General features: G+C 35.1%; 2 protein-coding genes across 6 annotated transcripts in view; one reads left to right on the forward strand and one right to left on the reverse strand.

Annotated features, from left to right (window-relative positions):
- Positions 1 to 15: 15 nt before the first annotated feature.
- LOC110464787 overlaps positions 16 to 17,576 on the reverse strand; it is a 54,915-nt gene continuing 37,354 nt past the window's right edge. For 4 of the 5 annotated variants that reach the window (XM_021520209.1, XM_021520207.1, XM_021520212.1 and 1 more), the window contains 3 exons: positions 5,841 to 6,061; positions 4,741 to 4,785; positions 16 to 2,004 (listed from right to left, as the gene is read on the reverse strand). In XM_021520209.1, coding sequence (XP_021375884.1) covers positions 666 to 2,004; positions 4,741 to 4,785; positions 5,841 to 6,061 — 1,605 coding nt within the window. In that variant the 3' untranslated portion in view covers positions 16 to 665. The remainder of the gene's footprint in view (positions 2,005 to 4,740; positions 4,786 to 5,840; positions 6,062 to 17,576) is intronic. The other variant, XM_021520208.1, reaches the window with a different exon arrangement.
- Positions 8,879 to 17,448, forward strand: LOC110464788 (fatty acid-binding protein, brain-like). The gene is made up of 5 exons (XM_021520213.1): positions 8,879 to 9,026; positions 10,259 to 10,353; positions 12,500 to 12,672; positions 16,036 to 16,149; positions 17,012 to 17,448. The coding sequence occupies exons 2-5, from the start codon at positions 10,281 to 10,283 to the stop codon at positions 17,075 to 17,077; spliced, it is 426 nt and encodes a 141-aa protein (XP_021375888.1). The 5' UTR covers positions 8,879 to 9,026; positions 10,259 to 10,280; the 3' UTR covers positions 17,078 to 17,448.

Below are 17,576 nucleotides of genomic sequence, written 5' to 3' on the forward strand. Positions count from 1 at the left end.
ACAACTAATGTTTGATATGACATTTTTATTATTATTCTTAATTCGATTTCCTTTTTCTGAAATACTGTTGTCTGAAATAAAACAAACTTTTATTTATCAATACGCAATTTGCCTTTTCCGAGACGAGTAAGTTGATCTTCAAGATTGTATAATATTTATTATTTTACGAGCTTCTAGATCCGCTTTTATTAGAAATCTTTTCCTTTACTTTGCCACAAAGGCATGATAAACATAAGAGTTATTTCCCTTTACTAAACTATCTAGTCGTACTCGGTAATATTTTCTGTATTGAAATAATAACACCTCATTCTACTTTTAAGCCATGTCCACCACAACACATGTACAAAGTCATTGATGAAGCTTACATAGTTGTGTATGCATGCAATACTGATACCGGTGCTTTTCGGGAACATGCTGTTCTCAATATAACAAAGGATACAGGTGGATTCTTATACATGAGTTTATTTTATTTAATATTATTTTTGCTGAACTAACATCTCAACGCCATTTTAATATGTGGAATCCAAAAGATTTTAAAACAAAGAAAACGTATAGCATACAAATGAAAGAATATCACTTAAGTCGCTCGCCCTTCGTACTGATTTGTTTTCTACTCCAATTTATTGTCTAGAGTTAAAGAATTGCATTGTTTGAAGATAATCACATTATGCTGCCGTTTTTGGCCTCCTCAGCCTTATCGACTTTGCTTTCTTTCGATTTAATTTTGCTATGTTCTTATCTGTGTCAGTTAAGGAGTCGCGCCTTTGTGAAGAGAAGCTTTTGCCCGGATGTGCAGCGTTCCTACTGCGTGGTCTTTGTACCCGAGCAGTGCTGGGTCGACATGACTGATAAGGGTCCATCCCAAGCTTTTCAAAGTCCCTGATGACCTCGGAGTTGATGGCCATATCCGGCCCTATATGCCTCATATCTTTGGGTTTGGAGCTGGCAATCCCTCTAGAGTAGGTGATGTTCCCAGACTTTGGGCGACCTAACACGAGGTTGTTAGCGTTTATAAGTTTGCCGTTATGCCTGCTCTGACACGACTTGCACCGTGACGTTAATGTTTTCGGACCAGATGGAGGTTTGTCATCGTCGACGTTGCGAATCTGACGCATGCGTTGTTCATATTTATTATCTTTACAATTCCCTACACAAAACGGTTGCCTACACATATCACATATTTCCGATTGCACGAATTTCTCGGGGCAGTCACCAGTGCAAGCTGGCTGTAAGCACCTATTGCAACAACGCTTGTCCTTCTGTCCTCCTTTAGCACTGGCGACACGTTGTCGTTTTTTGAGTAGTTGAACGGACCGTTTCTGTTCCCAGTCCTCCGTTTCCATCTGAAGCCTCTCCAGCTCCACCATTCGATCCATGATGTCCTCTGTAACGCCATCATTTGGTCGCTCTTTCGTCTGATCACGCCAGCTCCACTTGAGCCTTGCTATCTGCCTGAAGTCAAGATCTCTGAACGATTCTGGTAACACTTCCTCGAACTCATATGGCGGAATATCTGTTTCGTCAACATCGAAATCAAATTTTCTCCAACCTTTAGCGGAATCTGGGATCACAAAGGAATCCAGTTTTTCTGGTCTAAGATTGAGATCAGGAACGTCCCTGTTACGGTCTACACTTGGTTCGTAATCGCTGTCCTCGTCAGAGCTGCTACTGCTACTGCTGATATCCTCGGCGGAGTGCGTACTGTCTATCCCACTTGTACTAACATCATCATCCTTGGGAGGTGATGTCGACTTTCTGTTCTTGTCCTCTAAGGGTTCCTCTCCGGAGGGACCGGGATCCCCGTATCTAGGGGCAGTTTTGTAGGAGTTGCTACTGATGAGGTTAGCCAACACGTTCGGGGTGAGGGTATCGAAGTTTCCAGGACGGACATCAGTGGGCGTGTCTGAGCGTCTGATCAAACCACTAGGAGGCCGGCTTGTACCGTTGGGGACTGACCTTGGCCGACATAGCCGCGAAGGGGAAGGGCCTCGGGAGACTATTGGTCTGTAAATGATACAAACAATTCAATTATACACTGAATAAAATAGAGCAGAAAGAAATATTAACCTACAGTGATACACATTAGAATAGACAAACTTATCGCACATTATTTTTACGACAAAAAGTAAATGAATACATTTAAACTGGAACTTTAATTACCATGTATTTAGCTATTTTGCAGTTTGTGAACTAATGATGTGAGTATATGAAGATAAACCTTGAATTAAATAAGAAAAATACAAATATAACTATATGATATCAATAGCAATTTCTTTTCAAAATATCAGAAGAGATTTCGTTCCATTTTACCTTTGAATGTACTATAAACATATCTGACTGTACAACAAAGCATTATCGACCACTTTAAAATACGTTCGACTGAATTAAGTATTTTCTACTGCTGTGTATATATTCAACTGAACAACATAGCATTTTCAACCACTTTAAGAAATACCCGACTGAACTACTAAGCATTTTCGGCCACTATAGAATACGATTGAATGTTTGATAGTACTACAAAACCGTTTTGACGGTAGTGCAAAATATGTGTAAATGTACCACAAAGCATGTTTCGCGTACGCTAAAACATGTGTAAATGTACCACAAAGCATGTTTCGCGTACGCTAAAACATGTGTAAATGTACCACAAAGCATGTCGCGTACGCTAAAACATGATTTGACGGTATTACAAAACATATTTCACGTGCTATTAAAAATGTTTGACGGTATTACAATGCATTGTTCACGTCCAATCAAACATGTTTGACGGTATTACAAAGCATTGTTCCCGTCCAATCAGATATGTTTGACGGTATTACAAAGCATTGTTCACGTCCAATCAAATATGTTTGACGGTATTACAATGCATTGTTCACGTCCAACTAAACATGTTTGACGGTATTACAATGCATTGTTCACGTCCAATCAAACATGTTTGACGGTATTACAAAGCATTGTTCACGTCCAATCAAACATGTTTGACGGTATTACAAAACATGTTTCACGTTTTATCAAACACGTTTGAAGATATCAAACTGAACTTCAAAGCATGTTTGATGGTACTTCAAAACAATACAAAATCACTTCAACACAAAATCAACCATTATTACACGCTTACTTTTAAATTAAAAATGACAGTCAATGTAAAGGGTCTGGTACCCAAAGGCCTGTCGAATAGAACAATTATGTCGTGTATCCGGACTGTAAGTATATATAAGTAAGGTGTCATTCCTTTCATACACCTTACATTAAAAACACCAATTGATTTTACTGGCAATTCAATTATATGAAGCTTATATATCCTGCTGTGAGTCCCTACAATTGTTTTTTTTTTTCAATTATCAGTTTCCGGCCTCGGTAGATTGTACGCCATACACAGCAGCTTTGATTCCTGTATGGGTCGGATGTTGTATGTAAGAACGTGTTATATTTGATACGTTACGTGAAGCACTAAGATAATTACACCGATCAATCACGAACACAGATTGGCGTGCCTGGTCGACCAGAGTTATGTAACGATCCATGGACGGTCTAAAACAATCAATAATTGGTACTGTTACACAGAATACGTATACAGGAGTCAATGTGAATATATATGTTCACATATTTTTGTGTTCTGTTGCACCTCTATTAAATTATACATTATAGTACAGGTTTGCCTGTTAGTAGTTATCGATTTTGGTAGAAAGACATTATTTCAAATCTAATACTTTAATAATAATTTATTTTTGCTTGAAACAAACAATATCAATTACTAAAAATGCTATTCAACCAGGCTACTCAAACAATTGCATCAATAATCGGAACACAAATATTGATTTTCCACAACGCCCTCGGGTTAGGCTACACGCGCAGGACACGGTTCTTAGAGTAGGATGTACGCACATGACACGTGTCTTTATTCAGTACAATATTATTTTGGTTATGCAGACGATGAGTATTGTTGAGGAGCACTTCGGACAAGATTATCTAAGTACAGGTCCAGGCACAAAATGTTATTACAATATGATGTCAGTCTCTACTCGTCTGATGTCTGGGGTCACAATTTAATGTACACACATCCATTATTATATTTCACGCCAGTTACTCCTGTTAGATACTAAAATATACATGTATTTATCACGCGTATCTATAGTGTATGATGTAGAACTAGTAAAAATAGGGTGTAACCCAGCTAAGTGAGAGACATGAATATTAATAACATTTTAAACCAAGGAGATATCAAGACCGGGAAACTAGATAAATATCTCAATAATAACAGCATTTTCTAACCACTTAGGATATGAACGAGACTATTTCCGGGGTATAACGACCATCAATTGCAGATCTATACATTTTATGTTAGTAAATTATGAATATGGCAAGGCAAGGTTTTGTTAAATACATATATAAATGAATAATAGTAATGTAAAGATGTTCGACCCTCCAAACGACCACAATGAATGAGCCGCTCACACACGACATTATGATAATAAAATGACCACACTTTAAGAACTAATTACAAAACCAGGCAGTAAAAATACCTTAAACTACTTCGTTAGAATGCACATCAACCATAACATGAATAATATCAACCAGAGAAAAGGAAATTTCTCTCGAATAATTTATTTGTTAATTTCCGCAACCAAATTACATGATTACATTGCCAACCAACTGCGCATTAGGATATGAAAACCTTTCACTTAATTAGAATCTGGACTACCACTTGTAACACAAGCTATATACGTGTACACTTCTCACCTGGTGATAAATGCAAGCTCTACTGGGTGTCTTCGTTCAGTTTCCCTGTCATACGACCAACGCGATACTTATTAATAAGCCATCAGGTACATCATACAGGTATATCTGTCTTGTTTACTACCTTACTATGTTATGAAATTGACAGAACAGGAAAAGTGGGGTTTTATAAACATAAATCAAATAATGAACGTGTGACATAGGAACTAAAGTGTTCTACCGAACGTGTAATTTTCAGCAACATTTCCACTTTAATTTCCGAATTGATGACGACAGTGTGGAAATAAAACTTGATATTAAAACGGGTTATGTTTAATATAAACAGATGTATACGCTAGGATTCAACTACAACAAACTACCTAATTTGTAAGAGGATAAAATTTACACCAACTGTAATTTTGTCGCATAATTGGCTGTAGCATGTGTGAACCAATTAAGAAATAGATATTGTTTAAATTCAAACGCTTTCTTTGCAAATATCACATTGATAAGCAAGAATACGCCAATATTTCAAAGTATACAGTTTTGTTCTAAACAAATTCATACAACTAAAAGCAACAATTTATATATATTTGTGTCAGACAAACTGAAGTTGACCCATCAGCCTATGCTACACGATTACAAGGTCGTTCATGGTTTGTCCTGTAAGAACGTAAGAATGTTTATACTCTACCAAACAGTGTGATAATGTATAGTCCTGGTATTCTACGTAGCACTGTGATATGTTTTCTAAAACGGTAACCTGTTGAATGTTGAATAATGATGTTCTTCACAGCAATAAAATTTGAACCATGATATTCTAAACAGCACTTTCACCTGGTGGATGGTGATTAATACAAAGTTATGTCTCTTTGGTTAAATAGTGTTGTTGTACGCTAGCTTACATCAAGGGTTTATGATAGACACTAATATATATATATATATATATATAAACTAAAAAAAGGGGGGATTTAGACTTCGCGTATCTTTAAACTAATATAGAATGATAAACTGGGTATATATTATTATATTTGTAAAACAAGACTTTACCTTTGCCAAAGATGATATGTATAATATTCTGTTGGTCTTTCCAATATATAACCAAACCTAATATAGCGACTCACCTGTCCGGTGCTTGGCAGCTGACGGGTTTACACCTGAAGAACGAGGTATCGGTGTCCGAGGACTTGAGAGGGGTCCAGTCTTTTGGCTTAAACGCTCTTAGACTGGCGGCCAGCTGGCTGCGGTAGATATTGGTGTTTGTTTCGGCGTACTGCTGTTGTTGTTGCTGTTGCGCTAACTGGTTCTGAATGCTCTGGATCTGCTGCTGTTGGTGGTACAGCTTCTGAAATGGATCAAGGGCGAACACGTTGTCATGACCTATCTTTTTAATGAGAAGGAACGATCTATTAATGGTGCAAGTACATGCAATATGCAACACAAACCGGTAATTACGCAAGGCGATGATAGGTCCTTTTGGAAATAACTGTCACTAAAACACTGTCACTTTGACCAGATGTTTAATAATTAACGGTGAAAAGTCCGACACGGCATATAAAACACCACTGAAACAGATTGTTTAAGCCCGCACTTGAAAGTGATAATCTGCGATACCAAAAACCGAAATGATTCAATACAAATGTAAACAGCTATGATTAGCTAAAATCCATTTTGTTGCTCACGTGTTCTCTCCTTCCATTTGTAAACCAATTGTACAAATCCAAATTATTATCCTATCTAGTTCAGGCCGACTTTCAAAAGACAAACATGGTGTGTTGTGTTACAGCTTCATGAAGCTATACACACCTTGACCACATTCAATACTACAGGTAAAAATCACAGGTAAATCACAAGCTCAACCACTCAGTCCAGATTTACTGATCTTCTTGTTTCCATAGAAATGAAGCACGACGCAATATGTCCGTTGCTAGGCGAGGCGTACGGACAGAGCAAAGTCATTACTAAATGATTAATTGCAACGAAGCAATCTGTATGTATATATATAAACGCTACATATCGATACATGCTATGGGTCACTTGATCTTGTTCGAGCGCATCAATTATTGTATTTTAAATTACAGGAAGTGCTTGATAAATCGATGTCTAATCCCTTTGTTACGGAGGAGGATAGTAAATCGGTTGTAATTAGTTGCTAGGAGATCAGGATTCGTGCCAGACAATAAATTGAACAAATTGAAGACATTTATAGAGATCCTCCTCTGGGAAATGTTTAATTATAACTAATGATTAAATAATAAAGTCATAAAGTTATGATCGCAGTACCGTATTGATTGTTTTGACATGTAGTCTGATTGTTTAGAATGTACAGGTATTCTACAAAAATAGGAAACTATCAACTGTCAGCAGTATTATAAAACAGTGTCCCTAATTGATCGCGTATCCTCCATTAACGTTGTAACGGATGTTTGTGAACTTTAAAATGTCAAATAAGTGCTTCATACCTCTGCCTCCTAAATGTCAGAAATATGGCTAAATGTAAATATGACACTAATGAAACCATGGCTATTGGTTTAGATCAATTAAAAGTAGTGTTAGCAAAACAATACCAAATAATAGCAAGGAAACATTGAATATACCACAAATAACAGCAGTAAAACATTGAATTTACCACATATAAACAGCGGCTAACATTGAATATACCACAAATAACAGCGGCTAACATTGAATATACCACAAATAGCAGCGGCTAACATCGAATATACCACAAATAACAGCGGCTAACGTTGAATATACCACAAATAACAGCGGCAAACATTGAATATACCACAAATAACAGCAGCTAACATTGAATATACCACAAATAGCAGCGGCTATCATTGAATATACCACAAATAACAGCGGATAACATTGAATATACCACAAATAGCAGCGGCTAGCATTGAATATACCACAAATAACAGCGGATAACATTGAATATACCACAAATAGCAGCGGCTAGCATTGAATATACCACAAATAACAGCGGATAACATTGAATATACCACAAATAGCAGCGGCTATCATTGAATATACCACAAATAACAGCGGCAAACATTGAATATACCACAAATAACCGAGGCTAACATTGAATATACCACAAATAGAAGCGGCTAACATTGAATATACCACAAAAAGCAGCGGCTCACATTGAATATACCACAAATAACAGCGGATAACATTGAATATACCACAAATAGCAGAGGCTAACATTGAATATACCACAAATAGAAGCGGCTAACATTGAATATACCACAAAAAGCAGCGGCTCACATTGAATATACCACAAATAACAGCGGATAACATTGAATATACCACAAATAACAGCAGCAAAACATTGAATATACCACAAATAACAACGGCTAACATTGAATATACCACAAATAGCAGCGGCTAGCATTGAATATACCACAAATAACAGCGGATAACATTGAATATACCACAAATAACAGCAGCAAAACATTGAATATACCACAAATAACAACGGCTAACAATGAATATACCACATATAACAACAGTAAAACATTGAATATACCACGAATAACAGCGGCTAACATTGAATATACCACAAATAACAGCGGCTACTATTGAATATACCACAAATAATAGCGGCTAACATTGAATATACCACAAATAACAGCGGCTAACATTGAATATACCACAAATAACAGCAGTAAAATATTGAATATACCACAAATAACAGCAGTAAAATATTGAATATACCACAAATAACAGCAGTAAAATATTGAATATACCACAAATAACAGCAGTTAATCATTGAATATACCACACATAACAGCGGGGAACACTGAAGATACCACAAATATATGTATGTTAGTACTCAATATCGGTCTAGATGTATATAAGAGTAGGTTATACCGATGTTCTTATCCAGTTGTTCACGTTAAATCTTAATCTTTTATTAATTCTGGAAATTTGGCTTTCGGGAACGAGTCAATATTACAGATATTTGACTGCACTGTTTCGATTTGAAGGTTGTTTAGACAGTAACGTGATTGTACGGTTATATTTTATTTCTTGAGGAGATGTGTTAACCTTGAATGTTTAGTCTAGCCAGGCTGATATCAAGCGGTCATTTCCGGAGACCTAAGATAAATTGCTAACTTAATCACCTGGGTCTTTATCGTTAAAACATCTTTATCTATCAGCACTGTTGACAGACTGTTTAAAGTCTAAGGGTTTCGTCTAGATACCTAACAAAATTGTCATTGCCGCAGCTGTAGTAACAGAGACTTGCTCGAACAGAGGTACAAACTAGGACCAAAACTAACTATAATAGAGCTGAACTTGAGGTAAGTTAAGCAGCAGTATTTCTATACGTGCCAAAGCGATAATTAGTGTGTGGTAGTGTGTGCTATAATGATGTGTAATCAAATCGTTAGAAAATCCTGATTTACTGTACATTTCGATGTATATGTTATCAGCATGATCCGTTAATTGTGTGGATAACGTTTCAAACGAAATTGGTTAATATACATTGCGTATCAAATTAAATTGTCATGTCTGGTAAACGTTATTTAAATAGATCGAACTTGATCCCATCATAGAAATGAATCCATTGTAAAATTACGTACGATTACGTTCTGATATCCCTATTATATATATTGGTCTACCAGTAGCAGTTGGGCACAGAAGTAGAAACTTGGATATATATATGCACAAAATGATATTTAATATGTATGTATACACGTACATCGTAAAGTGTAATATATATATATATATATATATGTTTGTTAAGCTTAGCAACAAGGTATTTGAAGTGTTTTCTCATTAAATATAAAATTTCTAACAAAATTCTTTAACTTATTGGATATATAATTATATATAGACATTTAATTGTAAATACTTATGAATCTGCTCATTTTTTAGTTAATGATAAACTCAGGATGTCGTATCAGTTAATTGTTTTTCAAGCTGAAGAAGCTTCGATTAAATTCTTGCATGTATATTCTCTACCTACGCTGTCCTGGAAACAGTTCCCATGTCTGGTTAACTTTGTAACACACATACCTTTGCAATGCAGTGCATATCTAGAGTGCAAACTATTCGTAGCCGAATTCACCACAAACTCTTAAAATGATAGCATAGGGATACACCTATCTCTATCAAATTATACATTTCTGGAACATTCAGTAGGAGGAAAAGAAGCTTATACAAACGTTCACATACGACCACTAGCAGTCGGCGAGCATGCCCCAGCGTTAGAGTCAAATTAATGTTTAACTTACATCTCATCTTCAGACGCTGTTCTTGGTGATTTTTCAGAAAATTGATATTTAAGCTTCTTAATAGACGTTAAAAAGTATTTCCACTTTATTGGTAAGTGTCCTAAGTGTTTCCTACTCGTTACATATAAATAAATCCCCCGACATGTTTCAGTATTATATGGAATTTGTTGTAGAAGCAATGTCTGCGATAGCATTTATTTTCACCATGGAAATGTTGAGGTGTTTTAGTTCGAGCTCATTTAATGACCTAAACATTTATCCTACCATAAGTTTGCTGCTCTGACATTTTCCCACAGCAACGTCTAACAGACAGAAGATATGACCGCGATTCTGGGCTATTGGAAACTGGACAAGAACGATGAGCGCTGGGACGAGTACATGAAGACTGTCGGTGAGTATAACACCCAGAGATAGCAGAGGCTATTAAGTAATATGCTATTGTTATTTAGTTAAAAGGAGCAGCTAGAAAGGGATAAAGTTATATTGTCTGTCAAATATCGACACTCATTTACCTGGTTTTCTGGTTTTCAAAAGAAATATAAATATCCAGCAAATCAGTGAAGCATTGTTAATGTCCTATTTCCCCATTTCAGTACATCGGTTTCCGGTTATTCCTTATAATTATAAGTAAATGTTAGCATGTTTCCCATTATAATATCTTATACTTCTCTTTTTGGCATTGTTTCCAATAATAGTTAAATACCATATTTACATTTTCCATCAAAATACCAAATGTTTCCCATTCTTGTACTTTATTCCTAAAAAATAGTAACATGTATTGTTCCATCTAGTACGGTATGTTTCCCATGCTAATGATTTACATTTACATTTATTATAATTCATGTTTCTCATTCAAATACTGTATATCCATCCTTGTACAAACAATACTAACGTATATTTTGCTGAAGTAATTGTTATTTAGTATATAACGTAATATTTTCTTGTTTGAACACATGTTAACATGAACCATTATGACATCAAAACTTTAAAACAGAACTATGACGTAACATTCTTTCATCATGGATTTTTTTTTAAACTCGATTAAATTCGGTATATGATGAAGTTTTTGGAAGATTTATATATATATAATGTATACTATGTATAAATAAACAGCAGAACTAGAATAAATATGTATATATATTTTAAGTAGAACTGTAAGAACGCAAACGATCACGATCGCCAGTACAAATAGACTCTTGTTAATAAAAAAAAGACGTCAGGGCGAAATAAGCTGTAAATCGATATAATATGACTGTGTAGCTACTGGTCTGTATGTACAGGGTAGTGGTGACTCCACTTTAATGATGTACTTTAGAACCCTGTCTTAAGAACTGATAATAACTATACTTAAGATATATACACAGAAGATAAGTGTGTGTATCAATATGGTGTATGATATCTACCACCTTGTTTCCGTCCAACCTGATAACGCATTCTCACCTTACAAGGATGCCTAAGTCCCCGAACTTTTACATGATATATCGTAATTTAATAAAAGGAAATTCCATACCCAGCAGATAGAAAATCACGTTAATAATTCAATCCTATTTTTATACTGATTTAATATAAAGATATAAGTAATTGCATTGAGAAGGTAAAACAAGGAATTCCATGGTCGTATGTGATTGATAAGTCGATTTCCTGTACGAACCATATTAAATATTTCATCACTAGTTTATATTCCTTTCTCGCATTCATAACGCCTTTTGTCTACCTGTGTACACTGTATCAACTGATCTGATTACCATCACACCGGCATCATCATGGTATATGTTAATATCCAATATAATTGTTTTACTACTGTGGCACAGTGCAACAGATCATAAATAATCAAAATGTTGTGTATGTCAAATATAACGTTATAGTCAACGGAATTCAAATTAGTTATGTTTGTAAAGAACGCAACGTTAGCAGAAATCATTTCCTATTGTCTGTACGCCTTCACTTTGTAAAGCTAATATTTTTGTGTCTACTTGTTGTTTAAGAACCAATGAGTGTAGATCTATTTGATCAGCACGTATATGTGAAAAATTAAGTTTCTACACAAAATTTATGTAGCGCCATATATAGGTTAAATGAGGTGATTCTAAGTCGCTCAATATTAAAGGGATGACAGATTTTAGGATCAGCTGACTCAATCGCTTACCGTGAACTCCCCATTGATTATTCAGCGTGCGCATGTGGAGGTTTTATATGTGTTCTGCTTGTTATGTAATCGTATTTCAAACGGCTCACTTATACTGCCACACCGACCAAACAAAAACATATCTTCTTTCGATTTAAGGCAGTTGGACTTGAGCAAAAACGGGTAAAAAGTCTTGCTCAAAGACAGAGGAACTCCTCATCGTCTGCTATCAGTCAATATGGTAGGGTCTGAACAACTGTACTATGCGGTCCAATAAGTTTCGAATATCAAATTGTTTTATTTGTATCCAACAAATCATTAAAGGTTGTTCAGTATAAATGAATCCGTATTACTGTCTGTAAAGCTCTATTCACGTGTAGAGTTTTGAGATAAATTCACTCAAACTTTGCAGGGGTCAACTTCGTGCTCCGAAAGGTGGGAAATTCCATTACAAGCTATGAAGATATAGTACAAAACGGCGAAAACTGGGAAATGCATTTGCTGTCTACATTTAAAAACAACCACCTTAACTTTAAGCTTGGAGAAGAGTTTGATGAAAATACTCCCGATGGAAGAAATTGTAAGGTAAATGTGCCTATTTGTCTTTTATCTTTCTGATATTTTTATTGTTTTTTGTAATCATGAAATAACAATGTTTTTTTCATATTATATTCTTGGCATATGTAAAGAAACACGATTTAGTAGTTTGAAAAATGAACCAATTATTTAGACATATGTACTTGCAAAGAATGTCGAAGTAATTTATAACAAAACAGAACACTAATGTAATAAATAAAATTAAATAGTGCATATATAGATACTGGAGCAAGTAACTACCATATGAGAAAATGAAATCATATTCTTTGAAAAAATATAATACAAAATGCTTTTCTCATCAACGAAATGGTAAACCTAGATAGTATACGAGTAGACATATACATACTATGCACCGTATATGAAAAGCGTCTGCGCGGATAGATAACAATATGTCCTATATATTACCCGTAATATAACGGAGTTGTGCCAGCATGTGATCCTAGCTACAACATGTGTGTACCTGTTTATTATGGTATCATTTATAGAGTGTTTCATGTATTGGTGTTGTAACTATCCTACCAAAATGGGAGGTAAACAGTTACCTACCATGTGTACCGTCGTTACACTCTTACCAAACAGGCAATCATGGCATAAAATAGTTACCTTTAGGGTATTGGTACCACTTTAAATAACTTACCAAACAGGGCGTTAAAACGTTGTAACAACTATCCTAACAAACCGAACGTTTAAAGTTACCTACCATGTGGTTGTATCACCGTATACGACTTACTAATTCGTCCAAAGGTCAACTAGAAACAATGTATTTAGCCCTTTTCACCATTGCATGAAGGGGAAATTTAAGAAACATTACTTCAAAAGATCCATGCAAATAAAGACTGAGAGGGAGAATTCGGCACTGTATAAAATTGCTTTAATTGCCAATGGCCCACATTTTTATCTCAACGAATACCTGCGGTAAAGAGAATGAAGATAAATTCCATAATGGAAGTTTGATATCATATTCTGTATGGCAGTGGTCACACAACTCAATTGTGATTTAATTAAATCAATTTATAAAATGTATGTCAATTTAGGGACATGTCTTTTTTCTGTCAACTCGAGTATGAGTCCCGAACCATCATCGAGAAGATTTCTAGATATAGAAAATACTTGATAGATGAACGTATAGCACATATATGAGATTGCACCTATTAAATTTGGTAATTGATAGTTCTAAACTGTTTTTAAAGCAGAAGGGGAGGGGCATAAAACCTCTTAAAATATATATTTCAAAAACTAAATGAGTACCGGTTAATTTTATATCAATACCAACAAGTACTAGTTGTAATGGGGAACCCATAGTGTTAAGTTTCATTAAGTTCCGTCCAATACTTTTTGAAAAATTTGTCGGAAACTTTTACGGCGGAAGAAGAAGAATAATAATAAGAACAAACCGAGTAAAGTTCCCCACTTCGTTNGGGGGGGGGGCTTAGTAGCAGTGATGAGTACATGTTCATTTAACCAGTCATAAGAAAAAAGAAAAAGTGTGTATGTTATCAGTCCTATCACTGTTCAGAAGAGATCATTGTGATATTGATACTGCCTATATATAAATACAAACAGAATCGAATATTTATAAATATAAACATCAGCATGATGAACAATATGTATAATTTCTATATTACATTCCGTTATTTTTAAACCTTACCTCTACAGTGATCCCACTCTTCGATACCTCAATGTTAAAATTCAATTCGATATAAGATTTCAGGAGCAGACAGCGGTCTTTACTAAGATTCCTTATTTACTAGTCAGACGCTTCGAGTGTCTCTCAGTGTCGAACCAAATATACTTTTACATGAGAAGGCCAATATGATAACAATTTTGAACCTCGTTTGAATGACACTTGACCGTGTTATAAAGAATATTCAAAACATTTCCAATTAATCGAAATAAACCGATAGTAGAGCAAAACAATGAAAGTTGGAATTATATCAAATAAATAATTTAAAGATAAACTTACCAAATACCCGGTTAAGTTTTAACAATACTTGAAAGCGCTTAACTTAATTCTTTCGAGATGCTTGAGATGTTAACAACCATAAGATATATGGTAACTTTTATCACATCAACTGGATCCAACCTACCCTGCTGGGTTCAGACACAGGTAGACAGCTCGGCGTATATATAGAATTGATTGTACTTTTTATGGCCCTTTTATATCTTGCCGACCTGTATTCTACTTAAACAGACCAATTTACACGTAGAACATTTTGACATGCTAGTTCTAGCCTTTCCTCAGTCAATCATGATGGTTTGAAGGTTTCTCTGTTGTGTTGTCCTATTTTTCGCAGCTATATCAGAATATTGTTCGCACATTTTCACCCAATTGAATACGGTTTCATGGTGTCACATCCAGTGTATTTCATCGATTGTAACATGACAACTTGCTTAACACAGTATATAGCGTGGAAGATCAATATTATTGCCAATACAGAGCTGTTAAAGTGTACTGAACCTGCGGACATAGGAACATCAGTTGATAGTTTGTACTTCCAGTGCTAAAGTTCACTTTCAGTGCTAAGGTATACGTCCAGTGTTAAAGTACACGTTCAGTGCTAAAGTACACTTTCAGTGCTAAAGTACACTTTCAGTGCTAAAGTATACTTCCAGTGTAAAAGTACACTTTCAGTGCTAAAGTACACTTTCAGTGCTAAAGTACACTTTCAGTGCTAAAGTACACTTTCAGTGTTAAAGTACACTTTCAGTACTAAAGTACACTTTCAGTGCTAAAGCACACTTTCAGAGCTAAAGTATACTTCCAGTGTTAAAGTACACTTTCAGTGCTAAAGAACACTTTCCGTTCTAACTACATTTTCAGTGCTAAAGCATAATTTAAGAGATAATTGTACGCAACACACTTTCAGTACTAAAATATTCGGAATAGGAAGATATAGTTACATCACATTACCACTAGGTATAGGACTATACGTATTGAAGCACAGGTATATGAATGACATATACCACTTGTGTAACTGAGTACATCGACAAATTTTGAAATGGGGACTGATGTTTCGGCATATGATTAATTAGACATTACGGGCTATACTGATCTCCTCTCGTTTTTAATCCTTTTCCCTCTCTAACGTTATATATTTGATTTGTGTGTGTTTGGATGTTGGTTAATATTTCTAAATGAAGGCAGGGTCAGGACCTCAACGACCCCATCTCTTTGGAGCCGTCCCTTACCCTGTTTATTTTCAGGTTCAATAAGAAGCAAGTTGTCATATATTAACTCATCGTTAATCGAGTGACTTTATATACAATGATGTCAACATATAACAGTAAGAAAGAAAAGCTCTGGTCAGTAGAGCACGATACATTGTTTGACAATATTTTGTACTGTTTCAGTCAACGTTTGTGATAGAAGGGGATTCTCTTGTGCACTACCAGAAAGGAACTAAAGACGGAGATGTCAACTCCAAAATCACGAGGACGAAAGTAGATGAGGATACCATGACAGTGGTACGTTCATTTCCAATATGGCAACATACATGTGTAAATAAACGATAGCATGGTAGGGGGGAAACTATAAATAATGATGCCTGTGGTTTCGGTTGGAATTGAAAATTAAGCCGTTCTTCAGTCTAAACTGACTGAACCAAACCCTTTAACTATATAACCATTATATAATACCAGACCTTCATCTTGATTCGACTGTATATACTTAATTATACGGAAGTCCTAATCGCAACCCAATATCAATTTAGTGGTAAAACAATTTAAATGATTGTTTTGTGAAAAATATGAATATCAATTATGTCAACACATAATTAGATTAATAAACTAATCTTATATTAAACTGAAGCTAAATTTCTTGTTTGATATTAGAGTAACAAAAAGCACACTTTATATTACAAGTTTATTACAAAGGTGTTTATTAAGTTTGCTATGTCATACATTCTTGGCACGCTGATAAAAATTCCACATGGATGAGTACCACTTAAACACCGAGGGCAATCATGGTTGATTGAGTCTACTGAATCAATTCTAAGTCGCTACTACATTATGATATGGAATGTATAGCTTAGCACATTAGCGACACACACAACATATACCTTACATAAATCATTACACATAAGTAGTTTCAATGTAGAAGTTACATAAGTGAAGTTTTAATACATGCTGAGAAATATATGTAACAATGTACGAACATTATAGTAGAACTCGCATTTATGAAGCCGTGAAAACATAATATTGTATTATTTTGATTTTTACCCTCTACAATATGATCAAAACGTATTAATGTAAATCATTATGTAATGCAGATAAACGTAGTCACAATGTAAAGTAATCCGCTCATCTAACATTTTTGTTGTATTTGCAGACATTTGTCGCCGAGGGCAAAGATCTAACAACAGTACGAATATACAAGAAACATCCGAAACCATGATGAACTAATATTGGATAGAGGAACACAGAACGAGAAATTGTTATAAATTTTACAGAGCAGACACGATGAAGGAAAAGGAACTACTTAAGTTGTGTTTACGATACGTTAAGCTGAAGCATTTATATGTGACTTGTATAAACAATGTATGTTTTTAGTTTCTATGTTTAACAACTCCTTGGGGACCTATAAGTGATCCATCCGCAACGAAGATTCACCCTACTGATGAGGTGCCAACTTGTCTACAGACAAAATCATACCATTAACACTAAGTATGACTTGGGTGTAACAGGTGCAGAGTCACACAGTAGTACCTTAATTGCCAATTGATCATGTGTGTGGCAATACTGATTATTAAAGGGAAACATGACAAAGTTGCGTTTACAGACTGTACTTAATGTGTATATCGTTATTTAGTTATTTACAAAATGATAGCAATAATTACTTCGCAATATATGTATAATAATCGTTCTCGTGTTACACAAACATATATAAATATATA

This window comes from Mizuhopecten yessoensis, unplaced genomic scaffold (genome assembly GCF_002113885.1).
Source record: "Mizuhopecten yessoensis strain PY_sf001 unplaced genomic scaffold, ASM211388v2 scaffold11033, whole genome shotgun sequence".
In the NCBI taxonomy this organism is placed as follows: Eukaryota; Metazoa; Mollusca; class Bivalvia; order Pectinida; family Pectinidae; genus Mizuhopecten; species Mizuhopecten yessoensis.

Coding starts and splice junctions, on each gene's coding strand:
- LOC110464788 (XM_021520213.1), top strand. CDS start 10,281: ATGACCGCGATTCTGGGCTATTGGAAACTGGACAAGAACGATGAGCGC. Junction 10,354..12,499: donor CGAGTACATGAAGACTGTCG/GTGAGTATAACA, acceptor CAAACTTTGCAG/GGGTCAACTTCGTGCTCCGA. Junction 12,673..16,035: donor CCGATGGAAGAAATTGTAAG/GTAAATGTGCCT, acceptor GTACTGTTTCAG/TCAACGTTTGTGATAGAAGG.